We start from the raw sequence: 13,526 nt of genomic DNA on the forward strand, positions 1-13,526 counted from the left end.
ATACATTTAAACAAGCTAGAAAATATGAGCAAAAAAAAAAACAGTGCATTATAAGCAATAGTGCAGAAGATTTGAAAAGGAAACAAATAAAACTTCTAAAAATAGAAATATATAATCTTTGAAATTAATTCAATGTATCAATTAACTAGCAGATTAGATGTTGCTAAAGAAAAAATTAATAAAACAGAAGATTTCATCCAAAAAAAGTTATACAGATAATAGATCAAAAATATGAGAAGGTAGTAAAAATAAAAAAGAAGCTAATACATGGAGAATATAGTGAGAGGTCCTGACATATATATCTAATCAGAGTTCTGGGGATGGATAATAGAGAACATGAGTGGGAGGACAATATTTGAAGAGACAACAGCTATGAATTATCTAGAGCTGTTGAAAGACACATATCCTTGAATCCAGAAAACCTAATAAATTCCTGCAGGAAAATTTAAAAGAAATCCACCTACAATATCAGAGTAAAACCTCAGATCATCAAAGAGCCGATCTTAAAAGTAGCCAGGGAGAAAAGACAAATCATCTGCGTATAAATGGTAAATGGCCTGACAGCTGACTTTTCAGTAGCAACAAGGAAACTAGAAAACAGCAGAAGAATATATTTAATGTACTGAAAGAAATAACTGTCAAGGAAAGATTATGTATTCAGCAAAACTATCTTTCTATAACAAAGACAAACCTACAACTAAGATTATACTTAATGGTGAAAGACCGAATGTTTCTGTTAGATATGAGTTCTAAATTTCTTTTCAAAGAATTAATACGTTAGTATGTTCAATTCTTTGCCTTCTACTTTTAAACTTAACTTCCTCGTAAAGCAACATTTTTCAATTACCTACTCCACCCTGACTCATTCCGATTTCCTACCCTACCCTGACTCATTCTGATTACCTACTCCACCCTGACTCATTCTGATCACATGCTCCACTCTAACTCATTCAGATTACCTGCTACCTGCTCTGCCCTGACTCCCGCCAAAGCACTCACCCCGTCATTCTCTTTAAATTAGCCAATCGGAATTTGTTTAGCCTGTGCGGTCTAACCCTAGCCAATAGGGAAACGACACAGCAGCAGGGGCCACGTGCCTCAGGGATAAGAACCCCTACCCCTCCCTTGTCCAAGTGCACCCTCACCTTTGCTCCATCTGTAAGGGCGCACCCTTCTATAGTAATAACTTGCCTTGCTGAGAATTAAAAAGAAAATTTTATATTCTAGTGCTATTCCTTTTGCAGCACCGAAATTTTATATATAACATTTCCCTGTAAGATCAAAGACAAGACAAGAATTTCTGCTCTCACCACTTCTATTTGACATTGCATTTCAGGTTTGTGCTAGGTTAATTAAGGAAGAAAATGAAATAAAAGGCATCCAGATTAAAAAGGAAGAAGTACAACTAATCTCTATTTGCACATGACATGATCTTGTATAGCAAATCCCAAGGAATACTAAAAAATTATTAGAACGAATAAGTTTATCAAGGTTTCAAGATATAAGATCAAATACCAAAATCAATTATATTTCTATACCATAGCAATAAACAATCTGAAAATAAAATTGAGAAAACAGTTCCACTGGCAATAGCATCAAAGAAATACATAGGAATGAATTTAACAAAAGAAGTTCAAAATGTGTACTATGAAAACTACAAAATGTTCAACAAGGCCTAAATAAATGGAAAGGTGTCCCTTGCTCATAAAATAAAAGACTTATTTATTATTAAGATGGCAGCACTGGCTTGCAGATGGCCGCCATCTTGCTGCATCTTCGCATGGCAGAGAGAGAAAGGGAGAGAGGGACAGCCAGCAAACTCTCTAGTGTCTGTTGTTTTAAGAGTACTAATCTCATCATGAGGGCCCCACCCTTATGATCTCATCTAAACCTAATTATCACACAAAGGCCTATCCCTAATACTAGGATGTTGGAGGTTAGGGCTTCAACATATGAATTGGGGGTGGGGACAGAATTCAGTCCATAGAAAATGCAATCCCTATCAAAATCTCAGCTGGCTTCTTTGCCGAAATTGATGGTCTGATCCTAAAATTCATATGGAATTTCAAGGGACGGACATAGAATAGCCAAGCAATCTTTAAAAAGAACGAAGTTGGAGAACTCACACTTCCCACTTTTAAATATGCTACAAGGCTATAATAAACAAGATAGGGTGGTACTAGCACAAGGATAGGCATAGAAATGAATAAAATCAAAAATATAAACATAAACTCTTATATTTATGGTTGGTTAATTTTCAACAAGGCTGTTGAGATAATTCAAGAGGGGAAGAATGGTCCTTTCAAAAAAAGGTGTTTGGAAAACTGAATATTCATATGCAAAAAATGAAGTCAGACTCTTTCTTTACACATACATAAAAATTAACTAAAAATTGATTGAAGACCTAAATGTAGAAGGTAAAATTGAGAAACTCTTAGGAAAAAATATAAGAATAAATCATTGTGATCTTGAGTTGTGCTAAACCTTCTTACATATGACACCAAAAGCTCAAGCAACAAAGAAAAAATATATTAATTAGATATTATCAAAATTTAAAACTTTTGTGCTTCAAAATACACCATCAAGAATGTGAAAAGACAACCTCTAGAATAGGAGAAAATATTTGCAAATTATAAATCTGAAAAAATATTTGTGTCTCAGCTATGTAAAGAATTCTTACAATTGCATAATAAGAAGACAAATAACCTAATTTCAAAATGGGCAAAGGATATGAATAGACATTTATACAGAGAAGTTATACAAATGTCCAATAAGCACATGAAAAAATGCTCGACATCATTAGCCATCAAAGAAATGCAAATCAAACCACAATGAGATGCCACTTCACATCTACTAGAATGGCTATAATCAAAAAGATAGATAACTAGTGTTGATGAGCATGTGGAGACATTAGAATTCTCATACATTGCTGGTGGAAAGGAATGTAAAATGGTGCAGCTTCTTGGGAGAATAGTCTGGCAGTTCCTCAAAAGATGAAATTAGAGTTACTGTATGACCCAGCAATTCCAAATTCCACTCCTCAGTATATACTCAAGAGAAATAAAAATATATGTTCACATAGAAATATATACATGAATGTTCATAGCAGCATTATTCGTAATAGCCAAAAAGTAGAAAAACTCAAATCTTCATCAACAAATGGATAAATAAAATGTGATCTATCTCCACAGAGGGATACTATTTAGCAATAAAAAGGAATGAAATACTAATAAATGCTCCAATGGGAATAAACCTTGAAAACATGTGAAAGAAAACAGTCACAAAAGGCTACATATTGCAGGATTTCATATGTATGAAATGCTCAAAACAGGCAAATTATATAAAGACAGCAGATTCATGGTTATCTAGGGCTGGGGGTGGTTGGAGGAAGATAAGGAGTGATTTGTAATGGGTTTGTGGCTTGTTTTGGAGGTGATGAAAATGTTCTGGAATTAGATAGTGGTAATGATTGCACAACTTTGTGAATATGCTAAAAAATGGTTGAATTGTACATTTTAAATTGTTGAGTTATATGACTTGTGAATTGTATCTCATTAAAACTGTTAAAATGAACTGGGTGCAGTGGCACACACCTGTAATCCCAGCACTTTGGGAGGCCGAGGCGGGTGGATCACCTGAGCCCAGGAGTTTGAGAGCAGCCTGGGCAACATAGCGAAGCCTCTTCTCTACAAAAAATACAAAAATTAGCCGGGCATGGTGGTGCATGCCTGTAGTCCCAGCTACTTGGGAGGCTGAGGTGAGAGGATCATTTGAGCCCAGGAGGCGGAGGTTGCAGTGAGTTGTTATCAAGCCACTGCACTCCAGGCTGGTCGACAGAGTGAGTCCCTGTCTCAAAACAAAACAAAAACTGTTAAAATAAAAGACCCAAAGCAAAGTAAAAACATGTTTAGATTTTTTAAAACTGAATTTACCAACAACAAACTCTCATTAAATGAAATTATAAAATATGTTCTGTAAGCAGAAGAAAAATGATCCCCAGATGGCAGAACTGAGATGAAAGATGGCATGGTTAGCAAAATCTTAATGAAAATCAGAAAACACTTGAAACTGAAAGATAACAAAAATGCTATGTATCAAAAACTTGCATTACAAAATGTAGTTTAAAGTGGTACTCAGAGGAAAATGTGTAGCCTTAAATTGTCATAATAGAAAAGAATTAAGTTCAAAAACCGTGAACTAAGTGTTCAACTCAAAAAGTTTGAAGAGCAGAATGAATCCAAGTAAAATAGAAGGAAGGAAATAATACAATAGACATTAATCAAAGAAAAAACACACAGTGGACAGGATTAGCAAAAGTTGATTCTTTAAAAATACAAGTAAAATAGACAAAATTCTGGCAAAATTATTCAAGTAATGGGAGAAAATATACAAATCAACAATCTTAAGAATTAAAATAGGGACATCGCTATAGTTGCTATTAAAATTAAAGACATAAAAAGAAATATTATAAACAATTTGAGTAATAAATTTTAAAACTTAGATAACAAAATTTATCAATTCTTGAGTGCAAATTAAAACCTACTCAAGAAGAAATTTTGAAACCTGAGTAGTCCTATAATCATCCAAGATGTTGAATTTGTGAATTTGTAGTTAAAACTCTTCTACGAAAGAAACAAAAATCAGCATTGGAATCAAGTTCTACAAAACATTCAAAAACAAATCATCTATGTCTTATAGAAAGTCTTTCAGAGAAGAGAAAAGGGGTACACTTCCTAACTCATTTGAGCCAGCACAATACCAAACAAGGAAAAATAATCATATGTCCATATCATTCATGAACATGGATTTTAAAATCTTAGACAAAATATTAGCAAACCAAGTTTAGAAAAGTGTGAAAAATATAGCATAACTGACCAAGTTGAGTTTATTCTAGAAATTTGAAATTGGCTTAACATTAGAAAACTGGTTAATGTATTTTGCTATAAAGATAAGAAAGGATAAAAATATTTGATTATTTTAATAGAGTAGAAAAGGTGCTAGATAAAATTTAACACCCACTTATACCTAGTTATTTTTATTTTTATTTTTTTGAGACAGAGTCTTGCTCTGTCGCCCAGGCTGGAGTGCAGTGGCACAATCTCGGCTCACTGCAAGCTCCACCTCCCAGGTTCATGACATTCTCCTGCCTCAGCCTCCCGTATACCTAGTTATTTTTAAAACTAGGAGGAATTGAAGAAAGCTGTCATAATTGATAGATTATGTATACAAAAACTATAAAGGAAACATTTAATAGTAAAATGCTGAAGGCATTCTCTAAGATCAGGAACAAGATAGAGGTGCTCACTGTCATGACTTCTGTTCAACATTTGGCCTGGAGGGTCCTAGACAATCCAGCAAGATATAGAAATAAAAGTTATAAGGTTTGAAAAGGAAAAAAAAACCTATTATTTTTAGATTATATAATTGTCTGCATAGAAAACCCAAAAGAATCTACAATTTAGTAAAATCAATAAGAAAATTAGTCTATAATAAGGAGAAAGGAAAAGAACCCATTGGTCACTTTTAGATAATGCTGGTGAAATCATTATTTTGAAACAAATAATATGGGCAAAGAATCAAAACTTTAACCTATTGTACAAACTGTACAGTACTTAACTGTAAGCAAAGGGTTAATGAAAGTTTCTATCTACAGAAACACTCCACCTACGGGCGCCTGTAGTCCCAGCTACTCAGGAGGCTGAGGCAGGAGAATGGCATGAACCTGAGAGGCAGAGCTTGCAGTGAGCCAAGATCGGCCACTGCACTCCAGCCTGGGTGACACAGCGAGACTCCGTCTCAAAAAAAAAAAAAGAAAAAAAAAAAAGAAAGAAAGAAACACTCCGCATAATAAATGAAGAATTAAATAATTAGAATATTTTAATTTTGCAAAGCTTTAATGAAATAGTGTATCTAGCAATGATCATCAATAGCCATTTCTACTCACCAACACCACCCCCCAAATCATAGAAGTGCAGAACATCAATGTAGTATTATTCCTAAAAAGAAAAAAATAATCAGACCTGAATTTCAAGTCTGTAGATATAACCACCATTTATAGAAAATGTAAAAGAGAGGAGAACAAGTTAATCAACACCATAGGGATACAATCAGCAAAATCCAAACTGTAGAAATGACTCAGTCTCTTTAATAAATACATTGCAAGGAGAAAATAAGAAGGAAAAATAACTAGCAATTAAGGGACTTAAGAGGTACATCAGACAAATGCAATGTATGAACCTTGATAGATTTTTATTCAAACAACTAGTCACTGAAACAAAAAAAGAAAAGAAAAAAAGGATGGGATAATTGGAAAAACTTGAACACACTGACTTGATAATGCCTTAATAGACATTATTTTCAGTGCTTTTAGATTATTGTGGTTGGCTTTTTTAAAGAGTCCTAATATTTTAGAGATACATTCTGAAATAATAATACTAAAAAGAAAGTCAATAAGAATTTATTAAGGTTACTAAATACAGAATAAATATAGAAAAAAATTGCATTTCTATTCACCATTAACAATCAAGACACCATTTACCTGAACAAGAAAAAAAGTTTAATTTAGAAATAAATTTTATAAAGTTGTATAAGATAAAAATTATAAAATTGTTAAATTTATAGAATATCATAAGAAAGACATTAAATACCTAAATAATTTTTTAATATGCTAAATTCTCTGATAGAAAGATAGAAATATCAAAAAGATGACAGTTCTACTCTGGTTGAACTATATATTCAAAAGAATTCTAATACATTCCATAAGGTTTTCCATAGAAATTAAGAAATCAGTTAAAATTATATTCTTGACAAAAGGCCAGGAATAATCAAAGCATTCCTAAAGAACAACAAAGCAAGAGGGCCTGTCCTACCAGATATCATCATTTGTTATTAAAACCTATTAAGACCGTGTGATCTTGGATTAAGGACAGATAAAAAGACCAATGGAACTGAATATAGAACCAAACACAAACTTTCATACATATGGAAACTTGCTTTTTGCAGATCAGTGGGGAAAGATTAGACTGCTTAATAAATGATGCTGAGATGATTAATTATCCATGTGGGAGAAAATCAGATCCCCACTGTATATCATTCCCTAAAGCCAATTCCAGGTGGATTTGCTTTACTATGAAAGGCAGCTCAATAAAATTTTTAGAAGACAATATAGGAGATACCTTTTTAGGATTTCAGGGTAGAGAATAATTTCTGAAACATGACACAGAAAGGGCAATCCATAAAGGAAAAGATTCACAAATTCAACAACGTAAAAACTGAGAACTTTGGTTCATCCAAAAACAAGAAAAGGGGAGCAAAAAGCAAGCCCCAAATTGCAGAAGATATTTGTAATAAATGACTGAAAAAGGATTGATTTCCAAAATATATTAAGAATTTCTACAAGTCTAAAATGTAAAAAATGAGCAAAAAACATTAGCAAGTATTTTAACATTTGAAAAAAATTCTCAATTTGATTAACCATTAGGGAAATGAAATTTAAAAATCACAAAATGATAAATGATATCATTTCACATCCACTATGTTGACCAAATATGTCAGATATTACTAAGTACTGTTGATGATATATGTCAGTGGGAACTGCTGGTGGGAAGGTAAATAGGAAAAGCTCTTTGGAAAACAGTGAGGCATTACCTCACAAATGCAAGAATGTTTAGAACAGCATTTCCATAAAAGCAAAAAACTGCAAGTAGCTCAAATGCCCTTCAGCAGTGGAGTAGACCAACTGTGATGTATTCAGGCAGTGGAATACAGCACAGCAGTGAAAATGAGTGAACTGCAGTTACGTGCATCGACGTGGATGAATCTCAACACACAATACTCAGGGAATGAAGCAGGCACGGGACAATTGCAGTATGACTCCATCAACATAAAGTTCAAAAAGTGGCCAAACTAAACAAAATATTGTTTATGGATACATCACAGGTGGTAAGACTATAAAGTAAAGCAAGGGAATGATAAACACATAATTAGGGACGGTATGGGACAGAGGTGCTCTTAAGGAGAGGAGAACAGGCTTCTAAGGAATTGGTGATGTTCTGTTTCATAAACTCGGTAGTGGGTACATGGGAGTTATTTTACTATTCTTCTTTAAACCATACATATATATTCTATACATTTTCTCTATGTATAATATATTTCACAATGAAATGTTCTGAATAATGAATTAGATCACCCTCAGGGGCCCTTCTAACTCTTGGATTTTGAAATTTCATAAAATCCAGTCTCATTCAAAAAGTTGAAAATCACTAAAACTGTATGACAGAGTCTTGCACTTTCTGATCTAGATGTGTCCTCAGTTAACCACCCAGCCCCTTCATCTTACAAATGAGCTCCAGAGAGCTGGGATAACTTTTTCAAAATCTCCCAGCACTTGAGTGCTAGAACAAGACCACAGACAAAGGTCCAATAACCTACAAAACATCACATTGTTCACTGACGCATTCCGGGGCTGTGTGCAAGCCCTCCTTCTGGGCCTTATATTTACATTGAGCATTTATTCTGGATTTGCTCAAAGCAGTTTTAATGTTCAATATTGCGTTCCACTCAGCCTCAGATCCATCTGTCATGCTGGTCCAGCTTGCCTTCCATCCCTGTGCTCCCCGCTGTATTTCCAGGAACCCCTGAGAGGCTTATCAACCTTTACATCCTTTCTACCAAAAGCTTCCTCCTTCAGCTCCTTGGGGGCAATGGAGGACTGATTGTTCCAAGTTTTCCTATGGTGGCCTGGATTTCTCCACTGGGAGAGGTGGCTCTGGGGGTGGAGTTGGCAAGGGAGACAAAGGAGAGAAAAAAAAAAGGGAAAAAACAGGAGCTGTTTCCAATGAGGTTGTAGGCCATGACCTAATTGATTCCGCAGCCATGAAGTCAATTGCTCCACCACCTGCACGGCCCAGAACAGCCTGTGCTCTGGTTTGCCTGCTCGTGAGACCAGACATTGTTTGATGTGATGAATTTTCATAATGCCTGATGGAAGATGAACCCTTCCCAGACTTCTGCCACCACCACCATCTCAACCACACTCCTGCCTCTTCATAGGGGTGGGGTCGGGGGCCACAAGCAATGCTCCACACTGAGTTTAAAATGTTTAGGCGTATAGTAAGCGCTAAAGGAAGCTTTTCTTCTCATAGACTTACAGCATGTCAGTTCTAAAAGAAAAGCTCAGCCTCCTCATTCTGCGTACAAGTGAACAGAGGCCCCAGAGAAGTGAGGGTAAAGTTCACTGTTGTCCAGAGACTCAGTGGCAGTGATGAGACCAGAGGTTGGGTGGTCTGACTATCAGACCACTGTGTCTCCCACTGTCCTGAGCTGTTCCCTCCCCTCATGCAGTGACTTCTGAAGCTGCCTTCTCCTCACTCAGCCTCACCCCTTAAGCCTCCAGTCCCCAAAGGTGAACAAACATTTATGAAATATTTCTGGCATTCACCTGGCAGTCTCTCCTATTTTTAACCTGGCTGCTTTTGCAAAACAACTTCCCCTGTTAAAGGTGAGATAGTATTTGCTGGGGTGTTTTCACTCAGTTCCACGTTGACTCTTCAGACTTACAGTCTTGCTAACTATCTTATTGGTTTTCCCATCATTGATCACCCTTGAGAAAGCTGACTTGTACTAACCAACTCCTCAGGAAACTGATGTAGAAAGCCCGAATACCTGTTCATCAATGTGGACGAGAGGTGTGACCTTGAGTTGGATTGTTTCATGGTGGCCTGGCCAGCACCTGGCCTCTCAGAGGCAATCTAGGTGGAAAGTCAGTCCATCAGACAGCAGCCTCAGAACCAGGGGAGCTGGTGACAGGATTTGAATGGGCACCGCAGTTGCCTTCCTCTGATTGCTAACCAGGCCCCTTCCTCGCTGGCGCATCCTTGCTTTAGCTGATTGGTACATTCAGTGGGTTTCTACAGTTCTGGTGGCCCTGTGAGCCATTTATTGCCTTGGAAGAAATTTTGCATCTTTCTGCTCTGCCCATCATGTGTTGATTTCACAACTTAACTCCTTACAGGTAAATCTCATATTTCTAAGTCCTTCAGTGGGGGTGGATCTCACATAATTCAATTGTTGAAACACCTATAAATCTACTTGTTTTTCTGTTTTGTCCTACATTTATTTCTCCCTATTATCCAAAAGAATATTCCAAAAGACTATGAAATGCCTTGTAAAATCCTGTTGCATCTCTGTTCAAAAGCCATCAATGCAATTGATCATTTTTGCAGCTGAGTGATGGAGAATTATTACAATCTTCTCCCATTTTTGTATATGTTTGAGATATTTTTCTAAATTTTTCTAAACTAGGGAAAAAAAACATCCACGGCTCTTCAGTATCCTACAAAACCTAATCTTCTTAAACTGGATTCAGGCCTTCCTCCAACTGGTCTGAACAATCTTTTCCTGCATTACTTCCCACAACTTCCTACAAACACCACCCCTACTTCTAGCCTTCACACAAATATCACTTGCACCTTCCTGCCTCTGTGCTTTGGCTCATTCATTCTGTTCCTTTAGTGTTCAACTCAGATGCTACCTCCTCTGAAAAGCCTCCCATGATCCTTGCAACTGACAAGGCTTCCTTCTTCTACCTCATTCACAGTCCTTACTGCTTGCACCGGTTCCGTGGACCATCACCGATGATATGGGACATTTTTTCTATATGATCTTCTCTCTGCAGCATTTTTAGCTCTTTGAGATTCAGGGATTGTGTTTTATTCTTCCTGCCTGAGAATAGACACCCCCCACTCCTTATGGCTATGGTAGGCACAGATTCTAGACTTCAAATCATCCATCCCATTGCCATCTGAAGGTGTCTCCAGGTTGGGATTTGGAGCATATGGTCCTCACACTGCTCTTCACCTGGCACAGAATCATGCACGTAGGAAGTACCCAGGAAATGTTTAACTGAATGATTCTTTTATTACATTCATATTTCCACCAGCTGTGTGGCCTTGCGTGAGCCACATGGCATTAAACTTTTCATTCATGTATTGGGAGGATTGTACACCACCAGTGCTTCTTAGTGTGCATCAGAATCAGCCTATCCGGGTGAGGGAATGCTGTTCAAATGCAGATGCCCAGGCCTCAGTCCCATGGAGTCTGATTCAGGCCCAGGCATCTGGATTATAAGAAGCTCTCGGGGTGATACTGATGCTAGTGGCCTACTGGCCATTCTTTAAGGAATACTGGCCCCAAAGGCCTGTGAAGTCTGACATGCTACCATTCTGTGGCCACTCATGACACAGTGAGACACCAGCCTTTCCCCCAGTGAGGACCTTCTGCTTACAGACCCTCCCTGGACTCAACCTGCCCTTGTTTTCCTCCTTGTTCCCCAAGTATGTGGCTGTGGCCTGGCCCAGTCAGGCTTCTTCTTCAAGAACCAGGAGTACATCTGCACCCAGGACTACCAGCAACTCTATGGCACCCGCTGTGACAGCTGCCGGGACTTCATCACAGGCGAAGTCATCTCGGCCCTGGGCCGCACTTACCACCCCAAGTGCTTTGTGTGCAGCTTGTGCAGGTGAGTGGGCGACCAGCAGGGCCTGGGACCCTCTGCATAAGCCCCCCGGGCAGGGGAAGACCTGGCTTTTTCCAGGAAGTTCTGGGGTTTACAAGGTTTGTGCTGCACATTTAGATTTCTGGAACCTCAGGTGTGGAGGGATCTGATGGGCCAGTGGTTTTCAAACACTGTAGCATCTGAACCTTTCTTATAAAATACAATCTGATCTAAAACACTGGTTTGTCATGTGATAGAGGCAGAGTGAGGATCTGTACCTCTAAACTCAGCCTCCCAATTCCTCTCAAAAGGCCCCCAAAGAAACCACTGATTCTCTCAGAACTCAGTTTGGAAACTGTGGATCTGGCCCATCCTCCCACACCCTCATCCACAGGAGGGACAGGGATGTCTGTACATAGCCTTCCTCCATCATCCTGGCACCACCTCATGCTGTTGGAGTGACCCTGGCAAGTGACCCCCATCTCTGTAAGCCTCAGTTTCTCCACAAGTAAAATGGAGGTCAAAGCCATTCCAACCTCATCGGGTTTTCTTGAAGATCAATGAGATGATGATGCAAAGACATTAGCTCAGTGATCAGTACGTGAGAGTGTCTGTTTTTATTATTCTTTTCATTATCATGATGATAGTCATCTACTTTCTCTCAGGACATCTCCAGGGATGGAGAGCTTATCCCTGCCTCCTGCTTTACCTTCCGCATCACCATCGCTAGTTAATTGAATGCCAAGCAACACATTAAGGAGATGAAAAAATGAAGAAAGCTCAGCTCTACCCACAAAAACATTAAATTTTAATGGACAGCTCTGATTACATCATAAGTAAAGCATGATTAGAGTATATACGTATTTTTTAATTGGGAAAGGAATGTATGGATTAATTATTCTCCGCATAAAATAACCACCAGTCACTTACCAGTTAGAATAACTAGTTAGAGTTTCTGATTGAGACTAATGACAGAGTGTGTAAGAAAACATAATCCCCTCGTGGAATTCATTCATCTACCCAGCTCTTAAAACCTGAGCCCTGAGCCCTGGAATCCCAGACCCATCAGAGGTTAGCACAGAGGGTTCCTATGGTACAAGATGAGGTCTCTGTCAAGCCAGGTGACTCCCCAAGATCACGCAATGTCTTTCTACCAAAAGCTAGTGGCTGAGCCACGATAAGAACATAGCTTCCCCGACTCTCACCCCAGTGCTTCCTCCATCGTGCCACAGTGCTAATACAAGGGCAATGGAGCCCCTGGGAGCCAATGTTAGGTGCTGTGCTGAGAGTCCTCATAACAGGCATCATCCCACTGCATGGGCGAGAGCAGCTCAACAGTGGGCGTGGTGGTGCCAGGGATTCTGTGTATGGTTCATAATTTAGTTGGGGAGGCAGAGCATGTCCAAATTTGAGACTCCTCAGCTGTGGAAACTGAACAAATCCAGATGAGGAGAGTAACAGATTATTTACAGACTTACAAACTTCCTCTTGGGAAGGGGGATTTTGAAAAATGCCTGAGTAGTAAAAGGAAGAAATTTTGGTAAGTTTGGGAGTTGAATGAATTCTTAACATATGGGGATAAATCAAACTGGGATGGAAAAAGTCCTTCCAGAAGAGAGAACAAGTATCTGAGGCGTTAGTAACCTCTACTTCTTACAGCCTAGACAAGTAAGGTCAGATAAGCATCATGATCTGCCCAAAATATACAAACAGCCTAACTGGGCTCCAGTTCTTGCTGCCAGGCCCCTAATTGAGCAGTTTAGTTGGCCTATCACTGTGAACAGCATTTGAATTTGCGTGGTGCTCTAGAAGTCAAGCTGTATGTGTTACCAAAGTGCTTTGAGCACATGTGTAGTCAGCTACAGAATCCCTCAGAAGAGGGTGTGTTGAATTTCTCCCTCATCCCACTTGCAGGAAGCCTTTCCCCATTGGAGACAAGGTGACCTTCAGCGGTAAAGAATGTGTGTGCCAAACGTGCTCCCAGTCCATGGCCAGCAGTAAGCCCATCAAGATTCGTGGACCAAGCCGTGAG

General features: G+C 38.4%; 1 protein-coding gene across 3 annotated transcripts in view; it reads left to right on the plus strand.

The window, feature by feature from the left end:
- ABLIM3 (actin binding LIM protein family member 3) overlaps positions 1 to 13,526 on the plus strand; it is a 118,597-nt gene that overhangs the window by 45,042 nt on the left and 60,029 nt on the right. For all 3 annotated transcript variants that reach the window (XR_008548107.2, XR_008548108.2, XM_001162953.5), the window contains exons 4-5: positions 11,335 to 11,518; positions 13,409 to 13,521. Coding sequence is in view for 1 of the 3 variants with exons in the window: in XM_001162953.5 (XP_001162953.1) it covers positions 11,335 to 11,518; positions 13,409 to 13,521 (297 nt within the window). In the remaining 2 variants the exon portion in view is untranslated. The remainder of the gene's footprint in view (positions 1 to 11,334; positions 11,519 to 13,408; positions 13,522 to 13,526) is intronic.

This window comes from Pan troglodytes, chromosome 4 (genome assembly GCF_028858775.2).
Source record: "Pan troglodytes isolate AG18354 chromosome 4, NHGRI_mPanTro3-v2.0_pri, whole genome shotgun sequence".
NCBI lineage: Eukaryota > Metazoa > Chordata > Mammalia > Primates > Hominidae > Pan > Pan troglodytes.